Source organism: Lissotriton helveticus, chromosome 4_1 (genome assembly GCF_964261635.1).
Source record: "Lissotriton helveticus chromosome 4_1, aLisHel1.1, whole genome shotgun sequence".
Lineage (NCBI taxonomy): Eukaryota > Metazoa > Chordata > Amphibia > Caudata > Salamandridae > Lissotriton > Lissotriton helveticus.
The window spans coordinates 312,574,182-312,601,860 of record NC_136063.1 but is presented as its reverse complement, the minus strand read 5'-3'; the positions used below and the strand labels follow the sequence as shown (position 1 = coordinate 312,601,860).

The following is a 27,679-nucleotide window of genomic DNA, read 5'->3' as shown; positions in this document are numbered from 1 at the left end:
TTATTTCAGTATATTTTATTAAGAAAAATTATATTTACATGGTGCAGAGGATATACATGATATACATGGGACTGACTGAGGAACAGGAAGAAAAAAAGAAAGGGGGGGGCCAGGGGGGGGGGGGGGGGGGGGGGTTTAGTAGTCATTTGCAGCCTCCGTTGTCCATTTTGTTTCTCGTTGCTTCATAGTTCCTTTGGCATTCCCCCTTCCCCTTTGCTGACACTGTCCAAATGTCCTTCCGTTCTCCCGGTGGCGTTTTTATTTTTTTCTCCACTGACCATACGTCACCATCGAACTGAGAATGGTTAAGTGCAGTTATGAAACGTAAAAACAAATCTAAAATTGATAATTGGTTATCTGCCCAGTCCTGCCTTGCAACGCTGAAATTAGTCACCTTCTTCAAACCTGTATGTGAATTAACTTCTTTAGAACCATATGCTCATTATTTTGTTTCACTATACCATTCCTTGTAGCTAATGTTCCCTACTGTTTAGGCTACGTATATATGAGGTAATTTTAATGTGTGTGCGAACGATATGAGCAACCAGAAAAAAAGTGGGTTGGTATGAAATTATATCTCTATTTAATCCCTGTCCAATACAAATTTAAATATAAAGCAACATGTGATGGCTGAACGTAACACATTACATAAGGTAGAACATGCATGTCTGAAGAGGAGAGAGAGAGAGAGAGAGAGAGAGAGAGAGAGAGAGAGAGAGAGAGAGAGACGAAGAGCCATGACGTTAGATGTGAAGCCTTGCAGTGGTCATGATCTCTCCCACCCAGTGCGCTACTCAGTAGATTACAGGCAGCAGGCATAACTGGAACAATAATAAAATGGCTTACTTCGTTCCTCAAAAATAGAACGCTTTAGGTATGTGAGGAAGGTATACTATCAGAAAACGACACCTTGTAATGTGGGGTCCAGCTGGGATCCTCACTAAGTCCCATCACTGCACGGTGTGCATGTCCTCTCACGGACAAAATCATACAAAACTATGTTTTCTCTACAACACTGTATGCTGACGACACTCAGATCGCCGACTCACTCTCCAATCAAATAGATAGTACATCTAACCATCTCAACAACTGCTTTAAAGAGGTGCTAGATTAGATAACAGAAAGCAGTTTCAAACTAAATGGGGAGAAAAGTGAGGTGATGGTGGTGGGAAACAACCTAGGGAGGTGGCTAGAATTGAATTGCCTGATTCTCTTGCCAATCAACCAACTCCTAAGACTCAGAAGTCAAGATCCTGGAGAGGTACAGCTTGATAACAAGCTGTCAATGGCAAGTCAAGCAAAACAAATGGTATACAGTTGATCCTGGGATGGCTGACAGAATCCCTCGAGAAGGATTACTGTGCAAAGACTGGTCATATCCAGACTATGGCAACTCCCTGTACCTGAGTAATCCCAAGTCAGTCATAAAAAGACTTCAAGTTATTCAAAACGCCACAGCTCGTATATTGTTGAAAATTCCTAGAAATCATTCCATATCAGTGGTGTTGGTGGACCTGCACTGGTTACCAGAGACCAAATGATCCATTTTAAGGTACTGTGCATGGCACATCGAGTAATGCATCAAAAGAGTCCCAAATTGATTCCGAAATTTCTCACCTGTACGACCCTATTAGGTCGCAACACTCGTCTAGACAGCAGTTGTTTAAAGTCCCCAGAGTCAGGAAATCCACGAGTGGGTGATGTTATTTTGCTTTACAAGGTTGGAGCTTTTCTGACTTCAATTGAGTTCATCAATCGTCCATACTATATTCTGTTTGATGCACTTGCACTGCTTCCACAATCAATCTTAATTTTTGTCCTATAACTTCAAATTCCTACACACTTCTAGAACGTTTTCTAATTTATTTCTTCATTTATATGCACTTTATTAATATGTTCATATTTAATTTTCTAAGCAGTCTCGCCCCCTTGAGTAGATGTTGCGGCTCCCTGGGGTTCCCGTACAACAGGTTAAAAAATACTGAGATAGAGTATCCACCAGAAAGAGCGCTTCTGAAGGTAAGTAACGTGCCCGTCTGATAGCTACTTCTGACCGCAGATTCCTCACTGTGAAAATCTTCTTCTGCAGATGTAGAACCTGGTGATGCAATAGAATGGTGTTGCGGGGGGAGTTCTAGGGAAGGCTATCAGTTGAAGAAGCTGGAGGTTACTCTGAAACTGTAAAGATATACTTATGAATAAACAAGCTTCTACTAACATACCACTGTGTGTGTGGTTACTACAAACTTTGGTGACGAGCGATCTACGTACGGGGTAGAAGTTACTCTGCACTCTGTGCAGAGTGCAGAACCTGTAAATGTTTATGATAGGGGAGAGGGGTTGGCCTAACGGCTAAGGCGCTCGACCTCGGACCTGGGGATTTGGGTTCGAGTCTCGGTAACGACGCCAAAAACTCCCTGTGATTCTGGGCAAATCACTTAATCTCCCCGTGCCTAAAAAAAAAAAAAAAAATAAAATGAAAGTGTGTCCTCATGTAACGTAACTGGTGCTATGTAAAGCGCTCTGATAACTGATTCGGTTCGGTTCTAGTTCGCGCTATATAAAACTCCGGAAAAAAAAAATATATATGTCATTGCAAACGTTAGAGAACCATTTTACGCCCAGACAGTGTGGTTTTTTAAAGGAATACATTTATAGTTTGTCGATCACAAGCTCATGATGAGGACATAATGACTTATGTTGCAACATTACGAGGTCTGGCAGTAACATGTGATTTTCAAGGTTTGTTGGAATCTCGAATTAGTGACCAAATTATAAGATGTACCAGAGACAAGAAAGTTAAAGAGAGACTTCTATCTTTGGATCCCACATTGGACGAGGCAGTACAGATTGACAGGCGCATGGAGCACACCGCGGTTTGTTGAAGGAGATTCGTAAGGGGAAATTGAGTGTGAAATCTCCAGAAAAAGAGGTTGTTGCACTTGACGTACAAGAAGTTACGATGTAAAAGTCTACTAACGTAGTAGTGCCTAATACAGATAGAGTGGGCGAAAGAAGAAAAATCATGTGTTACAGGTGTGGTTGTCCTGGAAACATTGCTTCTAGCTTTGCATGCGAGGCAAGAAACATGACGTGTAGGTCATGTGGGAGGAAGGGACACTTAGCTAAGGTGTGCAGATCGAAGTGACAAAAGCATGAAAGTAGTAGAGAACTTTGGAGTAGTTCAAGAAGAAATTGTGCTATCTATTGATGAATATGACATTTCTAACCAAGATTTCAAGGTGCAAAGCAATGAAAGTACGAGTATACAATTGGAAAGTGCAGGAAAACTAGAAAAGCCTCATTGTAGTATTACTTTAGGCACTACTCAGATCAAGATGTTAGTAGATTTGGGTAGTTTATTCACTCTAATTTCTAATGATATTTATGATTAAAAAAAAATTAAAAAGGCATGAGTAAGTTGCAACAACCTGATATAAAACCAGTGGGTTATGGTGGCAAGGCAATTAACATTGTGGGGATGGAATGGATGAATATATTCTTCAAAGGTAATAGTGTACATGGCAGAATGTACGTAACAGAAGATGGTTCTAATCTCTTGGGGGTGGCGCCACCAAAAATATTTAAACACCATTCTTGATCCTAATGGAAAGGAGCCAGTGATGGTGGTGGAAACTATGCAGGAGTGTGAGTTGCCTGTAGCCGACATTGATTTAGAACGGGTAAAGAAGTTAATGTTATCCTTCCCACATGTGTTTAAAGATGAATTAGGTATGCTGAAGAAGTTCACTCATCACATCATCTTGAAGAAGGGTGTTGTCCCAGTAGTACATAAAGTTATGTCCATACCATTGTTGATGAGGGAGCCTCATCAGAAGGAACTTGATAAATTGTTAGAAGGTAAGATGATTGAACACATTGAGTCATATGAATGGCTTGCTCCAATAGTGGATTCTCCTAAGGAAGGCAACAAAATCTGTCTTTGCATAGACTTGAGGGACTTAAACAAGAATATATGGGTCGGCCGTCAGCCACTTCCCAATATTGAAGAGCTGTTGAGTTTGATGGGAGGTGGAAAACTATTCAGCGTTTTAGACATGTCTGCGGCCTATCTCCAGGTGAATTTGCATCTGGAATCACGTCCTCTGACTTCTTTTGTTACACCGCTATGGGCCTTACGTTATTGTCGAGTGCCATTCGGGTTGGCGTCGGCCTCAGCGGTATTCCAGAGGATTATGCAGAATATTTTTCAGGGGATGGAAAGGGTCTTTTGTTTCCAGGGTGACATTATGGTGGTGGGTAGGTCTTTTGAAGATCATGATGAATTGTTGTATGAAGTGCAAGGGGAATTGCAGAACATGGATTGACTATAAAAAAAGAAAAATGTCGACTGAGAAGGGAACAAGTGAGTTATCTGGGGCATGAAATATCTGCCGGTGGGATTAGACCAAAAAAAAGTATTGTGAAAGCAATAGTTGATGCTCCTCAACCTGCTGACAAAGAGCTATTGAAATCGTTTCTTGGCCTTGCCGAGTACTGCTCTAAGTTTGTATCTAATTTTTCTGATATTGTAGAACTTATGAGAGAGTTGTTAAAGAAAGGAGTGCTGTTTGAATGGAGCATGGCGTGTGAGATGGCATTCAATGATATTAAGGCATCGCTGGTTTGTGCGCCTACTTTAGGTCACTTCGATGTTAAGAAAAAGACCACAGTGACGACTGACACAAGCAAAGTGGGGTTGGGTACCGTGTTGACCCAGAGAGTTGATGATGAAGAGAAGTGATTGGTTATACATCGTGTCATTTGCAGGGTGCAGAAAGGTCATTCTGCTATTGAGAAGGAAGGGTTAGCTTGTTGTTGGGGAAGGAATCACTTCAGATTTTACTTATGGGGTTTACCTTTCACACTTAGAACAGATCACAAGCCCTTATTGCATATTTTCAAAGGCAGTAAAGGTCTTGAAGGAAACGTGATTCCACGTATTTCCCAATGATTGTTGTCTGTGATGGATTTGAATTTCGCGATTGAATTTGTCAGAGGTAAAACAAATGAGTTAGCTGATTGCTTATCACTTATGCCAGTTGATGTAGAGGAGGAAGTTTCTCTCATGACTGAAGTAGACTCATTGACAACTCTTGTTGATGGAGAATTGGCTTTGACGCACGAGGAGTGGATGGAAGCATTGAGTTCAGATGAAGAATACAGAGAATTGAAGGACGTTATAGGTGATGGATGGCAAAATACTTCAGTTTTGAGGGAGGGATTGAAGCAGTATGTTAAGGTGAAGGATCAGTTGAGCGTTCAAGCAGATAAGGTTTTGAGATGCAACCGCATAGTTCCGCCTAAAGCATTGAGAGGAAGACTGATTAGGATTGCGCATGAAGGACAATTGGGGAGGAGCATGAGTAAAAGGAGATTGAGGCAGTGTTTTTGGTGGACTGAAATGGACAGGGAGGTGGAAGAGGTTGTTAAGGATTGTTATGCCTGTAGCAACAGTGACAAGAGAAGGGTGGTCCATTAGCTTCCTTTGGGTTGTGTAAAGGTACCTTATCGACCCTGGTAGAAATTAGCTATGGATTTCCTGGGTCCTATAGAAAGAGTGGGTATCAGGAATAGATTCTTAGTTGTTTTAGTGGATTACCATAGTAAATGGTTTATTGTCAAGTCTGTGGAGCACATTACGTCCATGAAGGTTATTGAGTTTCTAAAAGGGGAGTTCTTGTAGGAAGGGATACCTAAGACGTTAGTCACAGATAATGGGGTACAACTGGTTTCCACAGTTTTGACGAAGTTTCTTCCAGAGTTGGGAATCAAGCATGATTGAGTGGCATTGTTTAGGCCACAGGCTAATGGATTGGTTGAGAGGGTCAACCGTATTATTGTGGAAAATATCCAATTATCCCTGGCTAATGGATTGGCGTGGAAGGAGGAACTGGACAAAATGATGTGGGACCATAGAGTAACGCCTCATTCTGTCACTGGAGTTTCTCCATTTGTTGCACTTAAAGACAGGGAACCTGCAACTAAAGAGTCTCCTGTGTGGTTGCAAATGAAAAATAAAGTTTGGGTGGTTGGTGAATGAATTGCAGCTAGAGTGAGAGAGCCTCATTAGCGCAACAAGGCAGGCTATGATATGAGGAAAGGAGTAAAGATTGTTGGAATGAAATGTGGTGATTGGGTTGCTATGAGAAAACAGGTTTTATTAAGATGGGAGAAAGAAAGTTTTCTCAGCCACAAAGAGTGGTCAAAGTGATGAAGTCTGTGGTCAAATTAGATGATGGAAAGGAATGGAGTATGGGTAACTTGTGTAAGGTTAATGCTCCAAATTTTAACAAATTAAATGTAGTTGAATTTTCTTTTCTTTTTGCACATTTCACATGTGGAAATCTCTTTATCTTTACCATTATGTTGTTAATTTTTTGTTTTTTGCTATGTTAAGTTTAGATTGGAAATGTTATTATTACTTATTTTATGTTTACTTTATCTATAGTGATGGAACTCTTTGTAAGAGGGTTAGATGTGTGGAAATCGTCTGCAATTGTAGAACCTGGTTATGCAATAGAATGGTGGTGCGGGGGAGTTCTAGGGAAGGCTATCAGTTGAAGAAGCTAGAGGTTACTATGAAGCTGTAAAGATGTACTTGTGAATAAACAATCTTCTACTTACCACTGTGTGCGTGGTTACTACACTCACCTTGTGAATAGAAACCAAAGCAGTATCTCTCAGGTGGTAGGAGTGTTAAATGGCTTAGGCCAAAAGATCACGCAGGACTGAGTGGGCGAAGAGCACGTCTCAATGGAGCTGGATGTCTAGACTATAGTGCTTTGTGAATGTGTGAACTGACGTATACATAGCAGCCTGGCAAATATTCAGGAGAGCCATTCTGCATGCCAATAGAGGGGTAGCAGCCTTGACATAGATGGAAGGAGCCCACAAGCTATTGGGTGGCTGCTTCTTAGACTGTGTGTAGATTGATGCAGAGAACAATTCAGCAGATGTTTTTTCCTCAAATGCATTGCCTTTCTTCGTTCCACCAAATCCAACAAAGATCTTATCACCACAAGATGTTCTTTGGTGTGATCAAAGTAGGAACTTAGGACAACTTTAGGATAGTCTCTCTTCTCCCCAAGAAGGGTGAGGTAAGGTGAAGTTTGCCGGGAGCTTGATCATTTGCCAGACATGTAAAGGAGTGACCACTTTTGGTAGAAAAGAAGCCTGCCTCCTTAGCACCAGCTTGTGTAGAAACAATGTCTTGTACGAAGGGTTGACCAAGAGGGCTTGTAGCTCACTAGCATTCTGCGCCAATGTTATGGCAATGAGGAAATTTGTCAAGAGTGAGGTAAGACAATGGACAACTGTGTTGCGGCTCAAATGGAGTACACATCCAGTACACATCAGGAATGTGAGGACTAAGTTAAAGTTCCACTGAGTCATGATGACTGATGTAGGTGGGAGAAAATGCTGCAAACCTCTCAAAAACACATCCCAAAAGGTGTTTTAAATAAGGAAGACTGATCCAGTAACCATAAAGAACTGAAAGAGAAGATAAGTAACACTTAATTGTGCCCAAAGGAAGTACTTTCTGGGCTACAAACAACACGAAAAGCAATACTTCGGATAGTTTGGCTTGCAGTGGCTTGATCGGCTGAATGCCGCACAAAACCACAAACCTATCCCAATTACAAGCGTATAGTGTTTTAATGGAGGGAAGCCTTGCTGCCAAGATAACATCTGCTTCATCAGGAGTAAGGTGGAATGCAGTCAACTGTAGCAGCTCATTCTCCAAGCATGGACATGAAGAGTGCCGAGGCCCGGGTGAAGGTTACTGCCCTACTGACGTGACAGAATAGCCTCCCAAAGTGGCAGCCTAATTGGAGAACAGATGCTTATGCCCAGGAAGCACAAGTATCACACTCTCCTTGCCTAAACCACGGTCATCAGGATTACTTGGGTTCAGTCATTCCTAATCTTTTCCACAACTCAGGCAAGAGAAGTAGAGATGGGAATACATAATGGAGTCTCAAGCGCCACTCTGCACGGACTGCAAGAGCACTGTCTTGGGAATTCCAAGCAAAACCAAAGGGGATGATGGACGGAGTGTTGAACAATGCAAGCACTCACCCCCAGTCAACTGATCTGGGTTTAATCCATCATCATTGTTTAGTTCACTCCGCCACCCCAGTTCAGACATGGCGATATGCAAATGAGTCTGACCCTGTTCCTCTTGGGAACAGTCCCGCCCGAACTGCCAAGCCATGTCTTCCCTGGACCAGAAATAAGCATCCAGGGACCGGCTTCTGGCTAATCAGCCGTCATCAGCCAGGCTAGCTTGAATCCAGTGAGCAAGGGACCCACGTCTGGGCATTCACTGCCAACTTAGGGCAAACAAAGCAAAACCAAAGGTGATAATGGACGGAGTGTTGAACAATGCAAGCACTCACCCCCAGTCAACTGATCTGGGTTTAATCCATCATCACTCTTTAGCTCAACTGATCTGGGTTTAATCCATCATCCTTCTTTAGCTGGAGTGAGCTAAAGAATGATGATGGATTAAACCCAGATCAGTTGACTGGAGGTGAGTGCTTGATTTGCTCAAAAGCTCCGTCCATCATCCCCTTTGGTATCGCTTTGTTCGCCCTAAGTTGGCAGGGTATGCCCAGACGTGGGTCCCTTGCTCACTTTGCCACTGGATTCAGGCTAGCCTGGCTGATGATGGCTGATTAGCTAGAAACCGGTCCTAGGATGCTTATCTACCGTCCAGGGAAGACGTGGCTTGGCAGTTCGGGCTGGACTGTTCCCATGAGGCACAGGGTCAGACTGATTTGCATATGGCCATGTCTGAACTGGGGTGGTGGAGTGAGCTAAAGAATGATGATGGATTAAACCCAGATCAGTTGACTGGGGGTGAGTGCTTGATTTGCTCAAACGCTCCGTCCATCATCTCCTTTGGTATCGCTTTGTTCGCCCCAAGTTGGCAGGGTATGCCCAGACGTGGGTCCCTTGCTCACTTTGCCACCGGATTCAAGCTAGCCTAGCTGATGACGGCTGATTAGCCAGAAACCGGTCCCAGGATGCTTGTTTCCAGTCCAGGGAAGACATGGCATGGCAATTCGGCTGGACTGTTCCCAAGAGACACAGGGTCAGACTGATTTGCATATGGCCTTGTCTGTACTGGGGTGGTGGAGTGAGCTAAAGAATGATGATGGATTAAACCCAGATCAGTTGACTGGGGGTTAGTGCTTGATTCCCTTAAACACTCCGTCCATCATCAACTTTGGTATCGCTTTGTTTGCCCTAAGTTGGCAGGGTATGCCCAGACGTGGCTCCCTTGCTCACTTTGCCACTGGATTCAAGCTAGCCTGGCTGATGATGGCTGATTAACCAGAAACCAGTCCCAGGATGCTTGTTTCCGCTCCAGGGAAGACATGGCTTGGCAGTTCGGGCTGGACTGCCCATGAGGCACAGGGTCAGACTGATTTGCATATGGCCATGTCTGAACTGGGGTGGTGAAGTGAGCTAAAGAATGATGATGGATGATTAAACACAGATCAGTTGACTGGGGGCGAGTGTTTGATTTGCTCAAACGCTCCGTCCATCATCCCCTTTGGTATTGTCTTGGGAATTCCAGCATGCAAAATTACTGACGTTGCACGTTCTCCGCAGTGGAGAAGAAATCAAGTCAGGGTTCTCGCCATTTGTGAAAGATACCCTGTGCCACCTCTGGGTTTAACTGCCATTCATGACATGCTAGGCTTCACTGACTGAGTTTGTCTGCCCTTGTGTTTACAGATTTCGCCAGGTGCGCTGCCCCACAAGGAAATTCCCCTGGTGATCCAGCCACTTCCAGAGGAGTTGCACCTTCTGACACAGAGCCCAAGATCCCACTGCCCCCCTGTTTGTTGCACTATCACATGTCAATTGTGTTGTCTGTGACTATCTGCCCAGCCACCCTGGGATGGTGGGAAGGACAATGGCCTACAACTCCAGCAGCTTGAAGTGGAACTGGGTCTCTGCCAGAGACCAGATACCTCTGATTGCAACCTCTCACAGATGACCTCTCCAAAGCGGGAACTGTCATTGACCCAATAGCAATCCCGAAGCCACCACTGCCGATCGTCTGCATTCTCCTCTGATGACAGGAAGTTGTTGGAGAGATCCCCTGGGGCTGTACCCACTGGGACCTCAAATCCCACTGCAGAGCCCACATATGTCATCTAGCATGCTTCACCAGCAGGATGCCATATTCCAGTAGTCATCCTTACTGAGATGCTGGACCAAGGCCAAAACATCAAGATCATAGCCTGAAATTCCTGCGCTTTGGGGGGGAAGACACACAACTGTATCTTGTCCAGAATAGTTCAGATAAACAGAAGCATCTGCAAGTAAGGTGTGACTTTGGCATGCTGATAGTCCTAAGCCGTTTCCCCCAGTTTTCAACCTTGCAAGACAGACCTGTGAATAAATACAGATTTGGGCACCACCTAGGAAATTTTAAAGATTACTTCATATAGATCTCACACCCTTTTTCCCTAAAAACTGCTCCATTCTAAGAAAAGAGATTGCAGCATGCCTAGACCCTCAGAGCGTTGGGAAGAACTCGATTATGAAGCATGTATAACATTCAGTGAGTGAGAGTTCCTTTAAGAAAAGGTATTTCCCCTATATCAAGTAGACCCACCCTAGATGACTCGAGGCTGGCTCTCACTTGGTTGTAATGACTAAACTAGCCAAGAAATGTGCTAAAATCTGAAATCACCTGTTTTTATGTAAGTGGATCAAGCACGTCACATCAGCCCGGAACACTACTTCCTCAACTGTCTTTCCAGATGTCAAAGGGAATAGGGAATTATCACTGCAGGGTAGTATGGATGAGTACACAAAGCCTAACCTGTTCACAAAACAACACTTAGCCTTGTTAGTGGCTAAAATTGTGCGGACTTTAGAAGGAGACAATCAATTGCATGGCAAGAAAAGTTCGCAGTTCCCTCAAATCTACAGCATCTTCAAAATCAAATGCATCCCCTCAGATATTGCACGTAGCATATAGAGGGGACGGGTGTGAAACAAAAATTCTGTAAAATTAACCACAGCAGCATAAAAACAGAACTTGGGATCAAGGACTAAGACCCGCTTGTCTCTATGGCACCACGAGGATTTTCACTTGAATTATGGCAGTTAGACACAAGTAAGGGGGCGAGGAGGTTCGAATGCCTCCTTTCCAGTCCTTGGAAACTCTTTGTCTGCAAATAACTTTTTGTTTCATGGAAGAAAGCACAAAATAAGCATTTTACGTTTTTGTTTTTATGCACGTTGCACTTAATTGCTGGCATGCTAATATGGGAATATGGTACTGCAGCTTGATGGTGGTATTTTACCCTAATATTGATTTGCCGTTAGTAAGAGTTGAATTTGGTAGTCATTTGACTGACACCTACGGGTATCTGTGCAACGTTTACAGCGGTGGCGAGGGGCAAAGACTTTTGAACAGAAACAAGACATGGCACTGAGGAGATTGAAGGGCAGCCCATTCAGGGTGGAATTATGAGGAGGACTGAAATAATTATGGCCATCCTTGAACGAGATACTCAGTACTATCGTTTTTTTGTCTACGCAAGACTAATATTGTATTGGCTCATTTGGGACAGTATAAATGAGGAATATAAAAAAAAATGGATTATATGAGTACAACAACATTCCAGCATGGCCGCCGAAATACAGTATGTAAACTGTAATGGCAGTAGTCCTTCCTTGTTTGCCATGATGATATCATCCAACAGGAACAGTTCAAATGATTTTTAAATGCATGTCATTTACTTTGCAGTGTTGAATTTACGAGCATTGAGGAAGGCAAATTGCCGAAACGTGTCTGCTCATAGAAGTAAATGTCTAATAAGACCCCGTGAGTGCTCCGTGTTTGTTTTGGAGAGAAATGTATGTGAGCCCAACCTCACGATAAAGGATGCACCCGCGATAGATAGATAGATAGATAGATAGATAGATAGATAGATAGATATAGATATATATATAGATATATACATATAGATATTGTTAGAAACTGGATTTCTGGTTGGCTAAGGCTTGTGCCAAAGCCAGGCAGAGACCACCACTCTAGTCAGGGCAAGTGAGTTACACGCCAAAGATAACCCCTGCTCACCCTCTTGGGAGCTTGGCACAAGCAGTCAGGCTTATCCCGGAGGCAATGTGTAAAGCGTTTGCGCAACACCCACACAGCAACAACATATTAGGCACCCCACAAAAGGAACTCCACACAAGGTTATATCAAAAATAGCCTTTGTATTATCATAAAATACATTAGAATAGTAATCACACAATATACACTGTGCCAACTGGCACTGGGCAATAGTTTCAGGTTATTATATACACACGACCGGGCCAATTGGGCCACTGTCAAAACCATCACAAAGCACAAATTGTAAATGTAGTACAAATAGTAAATGTAGAGCACAACCAGTAATTACTGGCAAAATACTGTACGTAGTATTATATCCTGCAACATAAGGAAAATGCTACTTACCAGTATGCATCTGTTCTTGGCATTTAGAGCTGCAGAGTTGCACACTGTGCATATATCGCCACCTAGTGTTGGGCCGGGATGTTTGCAGTTCGTTTTTGTCCTGAAAAGTTCTTTTTTTTCGCCATTAGGGAAATGATGGAGCTTTGCAAGAGAAGGAAGTATGTCTGTGTAAACTGTATATAATTAAGATAGTACTGGAACAGACAAGGGTAGCCAGGCGTGTGCAACTCTGCAGCTCTACATGACCAGAACAGATGCATACTGGTAAGTAGCATTTTCCGTTCGAGGCATATTAGCTGCAGATTGCACACTGTGCATAGATTGTATAGCAGTACCCACCATTAGCGGTGACCACCCCTATCTGTTGCAGTAGTTTGAAATAATGTTTTGAGAACAGCCTGGCCCACATTAGCTTGTTGCTTGGTTTGCACATCTACACAATAGTGTTTTGTGAATGTGTGCGGTGAAGACCATGTAGCTGCTCTGCAGATGTCATCTAGGGGAATGTTACCTAAAAAAGCCCCTATTTTTCTTGTAAAATGGGCATTAGTAGGAACAGATAACGTTTGTTTAGCTTTGTGGTAGCAAATGTGTATGCATTTGACAATCCACCTAGCTATCCCAGATTTTGATATGGGATTACCCTTGTGTGGTGGTGATAAAGACACAAAAAGTTGTTTGGTTTTACAAAAAGGTTGTGTTCTCTCAATGTAGTATAGCAATGCTCTTTTGACATCTAGGGTATGAAGAGCTCTTTCTGCTACTGTTTGTGGCTGCGAGAAGAAGACTGGCAGTTCCACAGATTGATTAAGGTGGAAGGGCGAAATGACCTTGGATAGGAATTTATGATTAGTACGGAGAACGACCTTATTTTGATGCATTTGCAAGAAAGGTTCTTGAATGGTTAGTGCTTGTAGTTCACTAACTCTCCGTAGAGAAGTAATAGCTACTCGGAACGCAACCTTCCATGTTAAAAACTGTAGTTCACATTTATGTAAAGGTTCGAAGGGAGGTCCCATTAGCCATGTGAGAACAATGTTCAAATTCCACACTGGTGAAGGTGGTACTCTGGGAGGAATTATTCTCTTAAGGCCTTCCATAAAGGCTTTAATAGCAGGCACTCTGAAGAAAGATAGATGGGGAAACATCCTTAACAATGAAGTTTAAATTACGACTTACATGAACAACGAAGTCGAACAACAACGACTTGCCTAAACCACGACTTTAGTTAACAATGAAGCTTAATAGATGCTTCTGGCTTCTGTCATCAAGATACATTGAAAAAAATACCACTAGATGACACTGCGCTGTCAAAACTGTTGAAGATGGACAGAAACATTTCGAGGCATTCAGTATTTACAAGGGGAATAATATGTCTGGACAACGAGGAGTCTCTGACAGAAACGTTAACCTCTTTGTAAAAAATCGAAGTGCTTGTTTGTGCCGGCCTGGCGGTACCGTCGTTTTGTAACTTGTGGTGAGGCAGCAAGTAATATCATCCTTGAGAACATATAGATATGTCATATGACGGATGATGGCTTGATGACTATGCAATACTAGCCTGGAGTCTGGGCTCGGCTGGAAGGTATTAATAAAGGGGCTGTGGACCACTCATTGCAAAAAGAAATGCGAGCATATCTGTGTGCGGTGTGTCTTTGAAAAATATGGTACGCAGCCTGTGCTGCATAAATATAAGTTGTAGTCCTGTTTCAATTAAAGGAATTATGATAATGTAGATTTATGTTTTTTGTGTACACTCAATATAGAATTTAGTTGCTTCAAGGAGCTTCCGGCCTCGGCATTTAATAAGGCATGCGTTTTAAAATGTACAGGCAGTATTCCGGTCGGGGTACTAGTTGGAAAGCATTTTTTTAACACGCATTCCTTTACAAAGAAAATTTGTGGTAAAGGAATGCGTAGGAAAAAAAATCGTGGTTTAGACGGGGTCGTGGTTACGAACTCGTTGTTAGGGAAGTCGTGGTTGGGGAACTCGTTGGTCCAACATACAACCGATAGATGCTGTCTATTTTGAAGATATGCTGCTATGGCTGCAAGATGTAGTCTAATAGATATGTAGGCTAAGTTACATCTTTGGATGTGCAGTAAGTATCCTTTGATGTGTTGAATAGACATGCCTAAAGGATTATTATTGTTGTTGTGACAATATATTACAAAACGTTTCCACTTAGCTGCATAGCATGCTCTAGTGTCTGGGCGTCTAGCTTCTTTTATAACATTCATGCAGTCTGGAGGAAGGTTAAGATATCTAAATTCTAGGATTTCAGGAGCTAGAACGCAAGGTTGAGCTGAGCTGAGTCCGGGTGCCTGATCTCTCCACGGTTCTGTGTTAAAAGGCGTGGCGACAGGTATAGTGTTTGGTGTGGCACTACAGACAGTTGTAGCAGTGTGGTGTACCATGGCTGTCTGGCCCACGTTGGAGCAACTAGGATGAGGGTTAGAGAATGCTGCTGTAGTTTGCGTACTACTAGTGGCATGAGTGGTAGAGGTGGAAAAGTGTATGCAAATTTGTTTGACCAGTTGATCCATATCGCATTGCCTTTGGACAGTGGGTGTGGATAGCTTGGGCATTTGGCGTTTTCGTGGGTGGCAAAGAGGTCTATCTGAGGTTGTCCCCACATCTGAAAGAATGGTTGAAGAACTTTCGGATGAAGTTCCCACTTGTGGATCTGTTGTGTCTGACGACTTTACAGGTCTTCTATGGTATTTTGAACTCCTGGTACATGCTGGGCTAAGAAAAATATGTTTTGAGGTATAGCCCACCGCCATATGTTCTGTGCTAGCTGAGAGAGTTGCAGGGAGTGTGTTCCGCCCTGTTTCTGTATGTAATACATGGCTGTCATGTTGTCCGTGCGGACTAACACAGCTTTGTTTGATACTTGCTGTTGAAAAGCTTTCAGTGCTAGGAATATAGCTAGTAACTCCAGATGATTGATGTGGAGTAACCTTTGTTGCGGTGTCCACCTGCCTAGCGTGGTGTGTTGCAGTAGGTGGGCCCCCAGCCGGAGAGCGATGCGTCCGCTGTCAAGATTATTTGGGGAACTGGCTCTAGGAACAGTCGTCCCTTGAAAAGGTTTTTGGTGTTCCACCACTGCAGAGAGCGATGAGTCCAACAGTCTACCAACACTTGGTCTGTTAATTGACCTTGAGCCTGGTTCCATTGACGTGATAAGCACTCTTGGAGAGGACACATTTGAAGTCTTGCATGGGGTATTATGAAAATGCAAGAGGCCATCATCCCTATAAGCTGCATAAACACTTGTGCTGGAAGGGAGTGTTGTGGCTGAAACTTTGTGAGAAGAGCTTGCATGCTGGCTATCCTTATTGGAGTGGGATAAGCTAGCGCTGTTGAGGTGTTTATTGTAGCACCGAGGTACTGTTGTACTTTGGATGGTTGCAGATGAGACTTGGTGTGGTTTATTGTGAACCCCAAGTTGTGGAGCAGTAGGTTGTGGCATGGATGTGTTCTACACACTGGTTGTATGAGCTGGCTTTTATGAGCCAGTCGTCGAGATATGGGAAGACATGGATGTGCTGTCTTCCTAAATGTGCTGCCACTACTGCTAGGCACTTGGTGAATACTCTTGCTGCTGTAGTGACTCCGAATGGGAGTACTTTGAATTGATAGTGCTGCCCATCTATTACAAATATGAGATACTTCCTGTGAGCTTGGTGAATGGGAATGTGGAAGTATGCGTCCTTGAGATCTATAGTAGCAAGGAGGTCGTTTTGTAATAGGAGAGGAAGGACTTGTTGGAGTGTGACCATGTTAAAATGATCTGACTGGATGTATATGTTTAGCGGTTTGAGGTCCAGAATAGGCCTTAGAGAGCCGTCCTTCTTTGGGATAAAAAAGTATAGGGAGTAACCCCCTTGTTTTGTTGGTGCAGAGGAACTGGTTCTATTGCACTTTTTTCTAGCAAAGATATTACTTCTTGCTTTAACAGTGACAGATGTTCTTTTGACATTGGGCGCTGTTTGGGTGGTATGTTTGGGGGGGTAGATGTTAGTTCTAGACAGTAACCTGACTGAATAATTCACCCACCTCTCTGATTTTATGTTGATCCAGACAGGAAGAAATTGTTGCAGTCTTCCCCCACAGGAGTGGAATGTTGGGGGGGAAGCGGAGGAAAGTCATTGGGTAGGGGTGGAGGCAGAGCGGGAGTTGTTGATTTCGCCTCTGCCTTTGGTGTAGGTGAATGATGTGGTGGAGGAGGTGTAGGAAGAGGAACAGTATGGGGAGGTGGTGGAGAAGGGACCCTTAATGGAGAGGTTGCAATGTCTCTTCTTTGGGGGAGGAGGAGGTCCAGGCGCCTCTTGGAGCTAAGAGCTAGTTGGCCAGTATTAGGATCCTTTACAAGAGTCTTTTGATTAGGATCTGGTGTAACAGGCTCTTCTGTGTCTGGCAGATCCTTCGGCGTCGAAGTTTTCGGTTCCGGAGGTTTCTTCGGCACCGACCCGGTAGCTGGTGTAGAGTCTTTTACCTTAGAAGTATGACCTTTTGAAATGTCTTTTACCGGAACGTGTTTTTTCGATTACGGTTGTTTTTTCGGTTCCAAAGCGTGTGAGTCTGGACCTTTAGGTGTTTTTTTACTGGGCTCCGGGTGCGGTTTCGGCATTGATGAGCCGGTGCCAGTCTTCGGTGCCGAGTGCTTAGGTGTCGGAGCAGCAGTCGGCGTGGTTGAGGAAGATGGCTTCTTTTTCAGTGTCGGTATGGGATCGGCACCGGGAATAGTCGGACTCCAGCCCGAGCTGCCTGACGGCTTAGTGGGCTTCTTTGCCGGGCCCGAAGGCGGGGCGTGGGAAGCAGTCTCTCGGCATGCACCTGGGCCCGAAGGTGAGGGTGTGACCAAAGCCTTTTTTGAGGGTGCCGAGGAAGGGGTTGGGGTCGACGGTCTTACTTACGACCCGTTGAGCTGGAGTGATGTCCTCGACGTCTGAGTCTTCGGGTACAGAGGAGCTGGCACTTTCTTCGGCCTGCTGGTGTTCTGGCACGCCGACTCCTTCTTCAAAGATGTCCTCAGGAATTGACGCTGACGAGCGAGTCATTGTTCTTCGAGCTCGTCGGTCCCGGATCGTCTTCTTGGAGCGGAAAGAGGCACAAGCGGAACAGTCTTTGGCCTCGTGCTCCGGTGAGAGGCAAAGGTTGCACACCTCATGTGGATCGGTGTGGGGAAACTTCGATCTACATCGAGGACACCTCTTGAATGGCGTCCTTTCCATGAGCCAGAAAGTAAGGCCTAGGTAGGCCCGAAGGCCTTCGTCAACGACCGGAATCGGAAACTTCGAAGTTGTGAAGAGTCGCGTCGATGGGGATCGCGATCGAACAATACCGTCGAACTGGGTGAGGATTGCTCGCCGAAAGAAAATCGGTTCCAAACTGGAATGCTGGAAACACATCCGAGCCCGATGGCGGAAAAAAACCAATCTGAGGATGGAGCCGATGTCCAATGCGCAGGATGGTCCAGAGGAGGAGTCACCCATCTCGTGACTTCCAAAGAACTTTTCAAGACAAAAACAAACTGCAACATCCGGGCCCAACACTAGGTGGCGATCTATGCACAGTGTGCAATCTGCAGCTCATATGCCTCGAACATCATTTTATGTAATCAGCATCACATCAGGCACAAAACACATTATGCGCCAACCTCATAAGCATAAACCTATTATGCAATAACCTCCTAATCATGAATCGCGCTAGGGGCATAAATCAAAGTAGAAAGTAACCTCATAACATAAATCCCATTTAGCATATCATCACGTAAGGGGCATAAAACACAGTATGCACCAATCACTAGCATAAACGCATTATGGGACTTTGTAGAGCCTGGCACTCTACCAATCTCCCCCAAAATGACCTTAGGCCAACTGGCCTTCCTCTGGGGCGTAAATGCTCTAGGTACAAAATGTCAGGGCGAGAGGCTGCCACTTGCAGCTACAGGGAATGTACGTGAAGCGCTGGGGCAGGGCAGAAGTGTCACTCACCCCTCTCTCCCCCAAGCTAAAGACCCCCAAGGAAAAGAATGGGGCTGGCACTACTGTGCCTCCTGAACCCACACTGGGGCTCCTAATCAGCAAATCCCCCAAAGTTGCAGCTGCCCGCTCTCTCTTGCGGTGCAGCTGAAGAATTTGGTGGGGCACCACTGTGCCTGGGGATCCCCACTCTGGGACTCCCAAACTAAAATCGCCCCAAGCCCCACTCCGGGACTTCTAAAAAGAAATGGCCCACGTATTGCAGCTGCCCACTGTCCGGCGGGGTAGCTGGGAAAATACGCTGGCACTCACAGTGCCTCGAGAGCTTCCTTTATTGGGCTCCTAGTGCCCTCAATCATCACAACCACTGCTCCACCTTTCAATCCCCACTCACCGGGGGCTCGTCCCGACTCCTCTGGCCTCTCGCACACCATAGGGAGAAGGCACCAAAAGTGTGCCTCAACCTGGCAGCCCTCACTCACCGGGGACTTCTCGTGGACTCTGCTACTTTCGCTGGGAGACTTCGGCTGGCCACACCTCGCTCCTCTGGGTGATTCCGGCCGGTGCAGCAACATGCGGGACTCTCCCTTCACCAAGGGAGCCCCGCGGATAAGTTGCAGCCTCTCTCCTCCCTTACTGCGGCTCTCCTCCGACCACGGGGGCAGAAATGGAGCCCGCGAGGCTCTCGCATTAGTCGGCAGGCCCGCCCACAGTCAGGTGCGGGTGCCTGACTTCTGGTGTTAGGATCGGGGCGCGGCGGTGATTTTTCAGCAGCGGCGCAGTGCGAGGTGGGCACCCCGCTTCCAGATACCATAAGTTAATCAAAAGCATAAAGTGAGGTGGGCTCCTGCTCATTTTGGCATTAAAAATGCGGGGTAGGCTCCCGCAAAAGGGAACCAAAACGCGTGGTCGGCTCCAGCTCTCCTTCCGCGATGCGGGGGAATCCCCACATCGGGATTCCCTTGGCAGATGGCGCAGCTCAGCACTGCGAGGCCCACACGCTCCCCTCTCCTTAGGCAATTTAAAATTCAGCTCTCACAAGACACTAGGAGCCACCAAGTCTTTTAGTAGGCAGGAATAACAAGTGCTTGGGGCTGGGGATACCCAAGAACAGTGCAGCCAGGCAGGCCAGGACGCAGGGACCGACAAGAAGCTGCAGCTGGGTCCCATGGCAGTTCCTTCTGGTAAAGTGTCTCCCCTAGCCCAAGTAAGCACAGAACAGCACATTTTCATGGAGTCACAGCCCCTTTACTTATACTACTTCCCTCCTTTGTCCCCTGTATAGGGCTCGATGAAGCAGATGCAACTGGTTCAGGGGGGATTTGGAGCACTTTGTTGTCCAAGCTCCTCTTCCCCTTTGTCAGTTGGGGGCTAGATGATCAGGCGCACAATGGGGGGGTGGAGCCAGCATTTTCCAGGCTGGGCACAGTCCTATTCCGGGTCAGGGGATTACTCGTCCCACTACTCCATGCCCAGATGTTACATTCAGCCTACTGCTGACTCACCCTGCCCCTCCTGGAGCCACACACACCTTCCAGCTCCTCTCACTCACAAGCCAGACATGCAATTCACATCAGGCAGTCAGACACAGAGCACACAGAAATGCCAACTTCTAAAAGTGGCATTTCTAAAATAGTCATAATAAATCTGTGCACACCATTGTTTAGCATTTATTATTACTATTCCAAACATACTAAACTTGACCACACTGCTCCTCTCATAACATGAATTACTACTGACACACTCATCAGGGAACCCCCCAATGAATTCCTATGGGAGGGCAGGCCAATCTCACCAAATGTACCTCAGAGCGTGCACAAACTTTACACTGGATAGCAGCGCTAAAGTGCCCAGAGTCCTAAAACCACTACCACCAGGTCACAGAAAAAAGCTAGGAGAAAAAAGTTTAGGGATGAACCTGCCAAAAGGGAAAAGTCCCAACAGATACAGAGATCGATATATAGAGAGAATGGCTACGTCCTCAACTGTCCTTCAAACATTTAATGTCACACCTCATTCTTTCAGTGATTTGACAGCTTACCAAAATGAAGTTGTCCTTTTTATGATACACAACTGGGTGATACAGCTACTGAAAAGAAAAGACTAGGAGCAGGACAGGTATGTTTCCTGAAGTGTCACTCTTCGTTTGACTTAGTAATCTTGGTATTGTCGTCAAGATGCCTATGGGATAAGATAGGACTTCCTATTCTCTACACCCCTGGAAAAGGCCCAGGTTTGTATCCTGCTTTGCTTTTTGCAATCTTAAATTAAGGCAATATGTCACTGAAGCTTTAAGGCAATGAAGAACAGTGTATTTCTTTATCTGAAATTGAACTCCTTTATCATATGCCTATTTACTCCTTTACCAAAGAGCTTATGGTGGAGTCCTGCCTACTCTCCGAGCCGCATGCAACTATAAACATGGTGCTAGCGATTTAGGCAAGGGGAATGATGTATTGTTGGATATCCTGCACCCAACACTACATCACGTAGGTGGAAGAGAAAGTAGCTTCAAAGCAACTACAAGCGCCCTGCAAAGAACATGATGCTAGATATGGTAGGACAGAGAGAAGTGGTCATAATGAAAATATGACTGGACAAATCAGAGCATCTGCCAATGTGTGGGAAGAGTATTTTCAGAAATATTTTTAGTGCAGGTCTTGTTATGGAATTAGCATTAGCAGTACAGGGCTGATCGAGATTAGAGGGACAAGAAGTGAAAAGGTGATAAGAGCAGATTGTCACGGTGAAATAGTATTAGTGAAGTAAGGGAGAGCAACCTAGTAGGCATCTTGCATCAGTTAACTCTCCATCAGCACCTCATCAAACTGCTACATAGTACTGCTGGCAGTATTGGAGAAGGGGTTCGGACTAGAAGGGAAGTATATAAAGGAAGGAAATAAACTTCTGCGGAGTTCGTGAGAATTGAACATACAAATTACAAAATGAAAAATAAATAAAGGAAGTAGACACTTGCTTAACACCTGGAATATATAAGTAAAGCATAGAAAGACATCAGTTGCACTCTCAAGCAGAGTCTTCCCCTAGTTAACTGGGGGACAGTATCAATCTCTCATTTCAAAACAAATTTTATAAACTCATTTGTGGGTTAACAGAGTTTGAGGCAGAACAAGCAACCTGAATGTAAGAACTTGTGAGATTGACAAACAGCCTCAGGCAACCCTAGGGTAATGAGTAGGGAAATTAATTTAAACATGAAATAGAATAAAACAACTGGTTGCAAGATCAGAGCACTTAAGAATTCGATCATTCTGAATCCAAGGATAGTCCTGGGATTTCCAGCCCAAATGAAAGGCAAGGATGCCACATTACTTATGACAAAGTAAGATATAGGGTGGCTACGCCATGATTGTCAAAAGGGTCCCAATATGTGTTTAGATACTATAGAATTAAATACAAGAAAGGTGAAACTGCCAATAAAAATGGAGGTGGATAGCGAGTGACAGCAATCAGGGACCCAGAAAGAAATATATATATATATATATATATATATATATATACACATTTTTTTGTTTTTATTTTTAAATAGAAGTTTCACTATTACATTTTTCGACTGAAACCCTTGCATATCCGTAGCAAGAGACCTCTGTAATGAATGTATAACTTGATGAGTACAAACATGTGACTATGTTCTCACCAACCTGAAAATACTCATTGAAGCATAAGCAGCTACATCGACGTAAGCTTCATCTATGAAGACAGTCTTAAAACAGGAGTATGGGTAGCGACAGGTGAGAATCTCCTCATAAAATTCAAATACCTCATGGAGGTAGGAAGTTGTATGCTTCAAAAGAGGCAGAAGCTGTGGTAAGCAAAAATGAGTAACCTAAAACGAAAAGTAACAATGCATTAGTAAAACAATGCCTGCAATCTCTACAGAAATTATTGACGTAGGAAGTTACACACGTACAAAAGACGCACAACTCAAAAAGCATTACAAATGTATTTATTTGTAGAGCATTAAACACAGCAGTGAGACAGTTTTTAAACATTATATCAAACAAGATATTTAAATAGAGTATACAATGAGATAGAAGATAGGCAGGTAGAGAGTTAAAGGGAATTGTCAAATGACCGCATAGTCTTTGGAGCAGAGAGAAACGGTTCTCATAGTTAGTATTCCTTTCCAGAGTAAAACTACAAAAACGTAAGTGAAAATACCATTTAGCATGATATTGCCTATGTAACATTTCTCCTTATAACTGGGCAAGCTGTGAAACCATACACAGAGAGCCACATAATTAAGTGTAGTACATAATTTACTAGAGACATTTTTTCCAAATATTGTAGTGTTAACACTGGATGATAGTTCATCCATATTAAAGTATGCCTTGAATATAGGGTAATGTTACTCACTTGTATTTCTAGTTCTGCATTATAGGATTCTTCCCCAAAGTCATAAACAGAGAACATTTATGCTTGCATATGGTGACCGGGAACATTTCAATTCCAAACGTAGAATATGTATTCATGAAAGGAGAAAAACTGTCATTTCCCAAATGCAAGCAAAAGCCTCCACAGCCTAAGCAGGATCGATTTTCCCCCAAAATCTTTAATTGTTATTTTGAATAATACATATGGGAATGTTTCAATATGTTTCTACCCAAAAAAAACTAAGCTCATAGATCAAATAATGCACAGCAACGAAAAAACCCTAATAGACTAAATGTCCAAAGAACTGAAAATATGCATTGTTGCTTCCCCGGCAGCTTCCATTGCCCAGCATGTCTTGTTCTGGCACTGGCCTCCTAGGCTTAGCTTTTTCTCTTTGGAAAGCATGTCAAACTGTATTTTTGATTGACTACATATTTGCAGTTCAAATATGGAAGGACCGGGGAGGTGGGAGGGATATTACATTAAGATTGCTAGAATACAGAACTAAGATTATAAGTAACATTTCCAACTGTAACTACAGTGTTGACATTCCTAGAACAAAATAGTAAACTCATCCAAAAAGCACAAGGGTGATAATCTTGAATGGCAAAGCCATCAAGAGAGGAGTAGAACCCCATTGAAAATATTCCTTAGGGGATCTTGACAAACTATAGTATCTGACAGAGTCTGCATCTAGACAATGCTTGATAAGAAATAAAAATAGTCGTTCATGTATCTGCTCTATAAATATCTGGAACTGGGACGATTCTTAACAAAGCAGCAGTAGCCATTGTGTGATGTGCTTAAATGGACACAAGCTGAACGGTCAAGGCTACTGGCCCAGTGCCGGAGAAATATTAAGGGTCAGCCAACAGACACATAATACACAATTTTGCAGGATTAAGAAGCCAGATCGCTTGTGAGACCACCTTGGAGGAGTCATTCAAAAGACCAGAGAAAGCATTCAGGACTATGAAATCAAACTACAGGGAAGACAGATGTCCTGATACCATGGCAGAGTGACAAAAGTGATAAATGTTTAGCTGCATAAGAGTTGCTTACGGTATTTTATTTCTGTAATATTGTACAGTACCAAAGAACATACAAACGGTTATAAACTGAGCATAATACCACGTGGCAGATGCAAATAATAGCATGCTGGGACTAGTACCAGCCAATTGTAAAGATCTTGCCAACTATGGTTGCACGGACTGTGGTATGACTGTTAAAATATAAAAGTTAAATAAAGATCTATTTAGAAAAGTAGCAGTAGCCATTTTCATTATGCAGAAAGAGCTTTTGTTTTATCAGAAAGAGGCTAATTGCGTAGCAGATCGCAAAAGGAAATGAAATACAAGAGACCATCCATCAGGAAATGGATTGCTTGGAGGAAATAAAACCAGTCTGCAGTGGTTCCCAGTTAAATAAAAGCTTGCTAGATTTCCTTATATATTTTATTACATTTAAATAAAACTCAAATAGTCTCCTCACATCAAACAATATAAGGACCGTTCTGCGTGATATGTGGGAATACTGAAGAAAACTGGCAAAGGTATTCTTCGACTGGCGTTGGCTAGGAGGGTAAGTCTTATTTAATCCCTCCTAAAACCATTCATGGCCAGGATTTGGAACACCAATCCTAGATCAGGGCCTTTCCTGTATGCCCTATTGTGGAGGGATGAGTGGAAATAATCCTTAGGAGGCTTTTCTGGTATTGTTTTACGAATGATGGTTTTATTGTTAAAAAGAGGGGGGGATCTTTGTGATAGCAATGTCTTGTATAAGCTCTTTCTTGCACATCCTATACTCTGTGTTGATGACCTGGAATGTTTCTTCTCTTTTTCTTTGTAGGATCGTCTTAGTTGTGCCACCAAGTGCCCTTGAGAAAAGAAGGACAACTAAGGTAAGTAACTATTCATAGTATGATGTTACACCTTTTACACTGCCTGCTTGTCCCTGTAGTCTCTCCCAAACCTGCTGGTCATGAGACTGGAGTCATTATGAAAGTATTATCGCTATTAACTCGTCTGAAGTACCAGGTTCCCTGAGCTGTGTCTTCCCTCCTCCATCAAGTATTGTGACCCACACTATGAGTTTGTGATGAGGAGCCTTCACCCATTTTCAAGAAATCTCAAAAGCAGACGTTTGTATGCCCCAAAGTCCCATCTTTGGGCTAAGGTATATATATATATATATATATATATATATATATATATATATATATATATATATATATATATATATATATATATATATATATATATATATATATATATATATATATATATATATATATATATATATATATATATATATATATATATATATATATATATATATATATATATATATATATATATATATATATATATATATATATATATATATATATATATATATATATATATATATATATATATATATATATATATATATATATATATATATATATATATATATATATATATATATATATATATATATATATATATATATATATATATATATATATATATATATATATATATATATATATATATATATATATATATATATATTGCCTCATTACAGTACGTGAAACAAAACAATAAAAAAAACGAAATTAAAATTTTCCCACTTTCACTGTCCATCAGGAAGGAGAAAAAAAACAACTCCTCCAAAAAGAGTAAGAAAAATTACCCAATAAGTGCACTGTGCTTTATCGCAGGGCTCTGGCGGGAGCCAAAACGCGAGTAAACTTCCATAAGACCTTACCTTTAGCTCCCATAGGTAGAGTAGCCTTGGCCAAAATGATCTTAGTGCCGCAATTCCTCTACTACTTTGCCAGTACCCCCGTTTTTCTCCCACGCTCCTCCTTCCGAGAACTAGATACCCTACTGAGCTCCCTTATATGGTATGGCAGACGCTGGAGAGTTGCCCTTACAAAATTGCAACTTCCGATAGATCAAGGGGGATTGGGAGCACCATCCTTGGAGGCCTATTTCCTTGCTGGACGGCGGGGCGTCATTTGGCAGAGACTGCCTCGGAGGGAGGGTCCATGTCAATACAAGCCCTGTGCCGACTGCTCCTCCCAGGCACCCACCCTATGGCTACACATTCTGTGCAGGTGAAGGTGGCACAAACATGTATGTTGCGCCTTCACCGCATCTCTGGTGAGACACCCCTATATACCCTCTTATACCGTCTGGCCTGCCTGCCCAGAAGCGAAAGATTGTACTCCGCTCGGGCAATGCAAGTTTGGACAGAACACGCTGTCCTGGAGGTGGGATCCCTGTTCGCGGAGGGTCAGCTAATGCCATTCGATTGTCTCTCAGATGAGACGGGCCTCCCGCCAAGGCAGTTTTTACTACACAGACAAACAGTCCTCAGCAGCTTCCGCATTTGGGATCTTTCTAAGGGGGAACCGGCGACGCACCTAGTACTACACACAATCCTCCACCTGGGTCTGGGGCGACACTTAATTACATGGCTTTAAAAAGTAATCCCAGACCTCACTGCCTCCATGCTCACCGCGCTGCGACAAAAATGGAAGGAGGAGACAGGACGCCAATTACATGACAAGGAATGGGGGAGCGTCCTGAAATATCCCAAGAGTGTGTCTCAGAACGCCCGTTTTAAAAAGCGCTTTTACCCAGGCACACAATTTGCATGCCCGAGATGCCAATCCACAGATACAACATTCAAACACATGTTTTAGCTATGCCCCACAATCGAGCCCTACTGGAATGCAATACATGAGACGCTGCAGGAATTAACAGGGCCCCCTGACATCAACACTTGGGAAGCCAGCGGGATAGGGATCTTCCGCAGACGTAAATCCCTTAAAGTACAAGCACGTTTTGCTTCCCTAGCTCTCTTGCTGGCAAAGAGAGGGATCACAACGCATTGTAGAACCCCGTAGAGACCCCCATTGGCGGCCTGGGGGGGGGGGGGGGGGGGGAGTGTTTGGAAAGTGGGGTTCGGTAGAAGAAGACACAATCAGACGGGAAGAGGCCCAGGGAGTGCACAGAAAACACATATCTATGGAATGGGCTACAATACTGCACCAATTCCGCCACCACATGGCCAACACTCAACAACCACCATCACTACCGACTGCACTAGAAAGACCGAGTCAGAATACACAACGCAAGTCCCCCACACACCCATGCAAACGCAGTCACTTCCAGGCCATGTCAAGAAACATGACCCTGCAGCGCCCCCGAGTATAGAGCATCTATAAAGAGCCCAAACTCGATTGATGCTCCTGGAGAGCCTCATTCCCTCCCCACCTCCCTCGTAAAGGCATGTAATGACAGGATAACTCCTATTTTTAGACGCCCACGGGGCTGATTCTAGTCCGCCCAGGTCCGTTTACTCCAAGTTCCAATCCCCAGCTAGCCACACACACCAACAGTTTAAAAGACCGTACACTTTTCAAAAAGATAGCCCCTTACTGGAAATACACTGAGGCCTACTATTATACCACATGATGGCTACAAAGTGTTCAATAGCCAAACCTGTTACTTTAATATATTACCCCATGCTTGAAAGGTCCAGGAAAATGTACTGCACAACTGTATCGCTTAGGCCAATCGTTATGTCTACATTCATATAAAGCAATAAGAAAAAACAAATAAAAATTGTTGTTTTTTTAAAATGAAAGGTTACAGAGTTTCATATATCATAAGTATAAGGATACTACAAAAATACACATGTAAAGACTAAAATGTTACAGAACTAAAACAATGAACAGAAAGCCTTCACATTTCTACATGTACTTAGCAACAGTATACGGAACATCAAAGTGAAGGCGGT

At 43.6% G+C, this 27,679-nt stretch overlaps 1 protein-coding gene across 2 annotated transcripts in view; it reads right to left on the bottom strand.

The window, feature by feature from the left end:
- TAF2 (TATA-box binding protein associated factor 2) overlaps positions 1-27,679 on the bottom strand; it is a 658,862-nt gene that overhangs the window by 557,580 nt on the left and 73,603 nt on the right. For both annotated transcript variants that reach the window (XM_078686838.1, XM_078686839.1), the window contains exon 7: positions 22,150-22,334. In XM_078686838.1, coding sequence (XP_078542964.1) covers positions 22,150-22,334 — 185 coding nt within the window. The remainder of the gene's footprint in view (positions 1-22,149; positions 22,335-27,679) is intronic.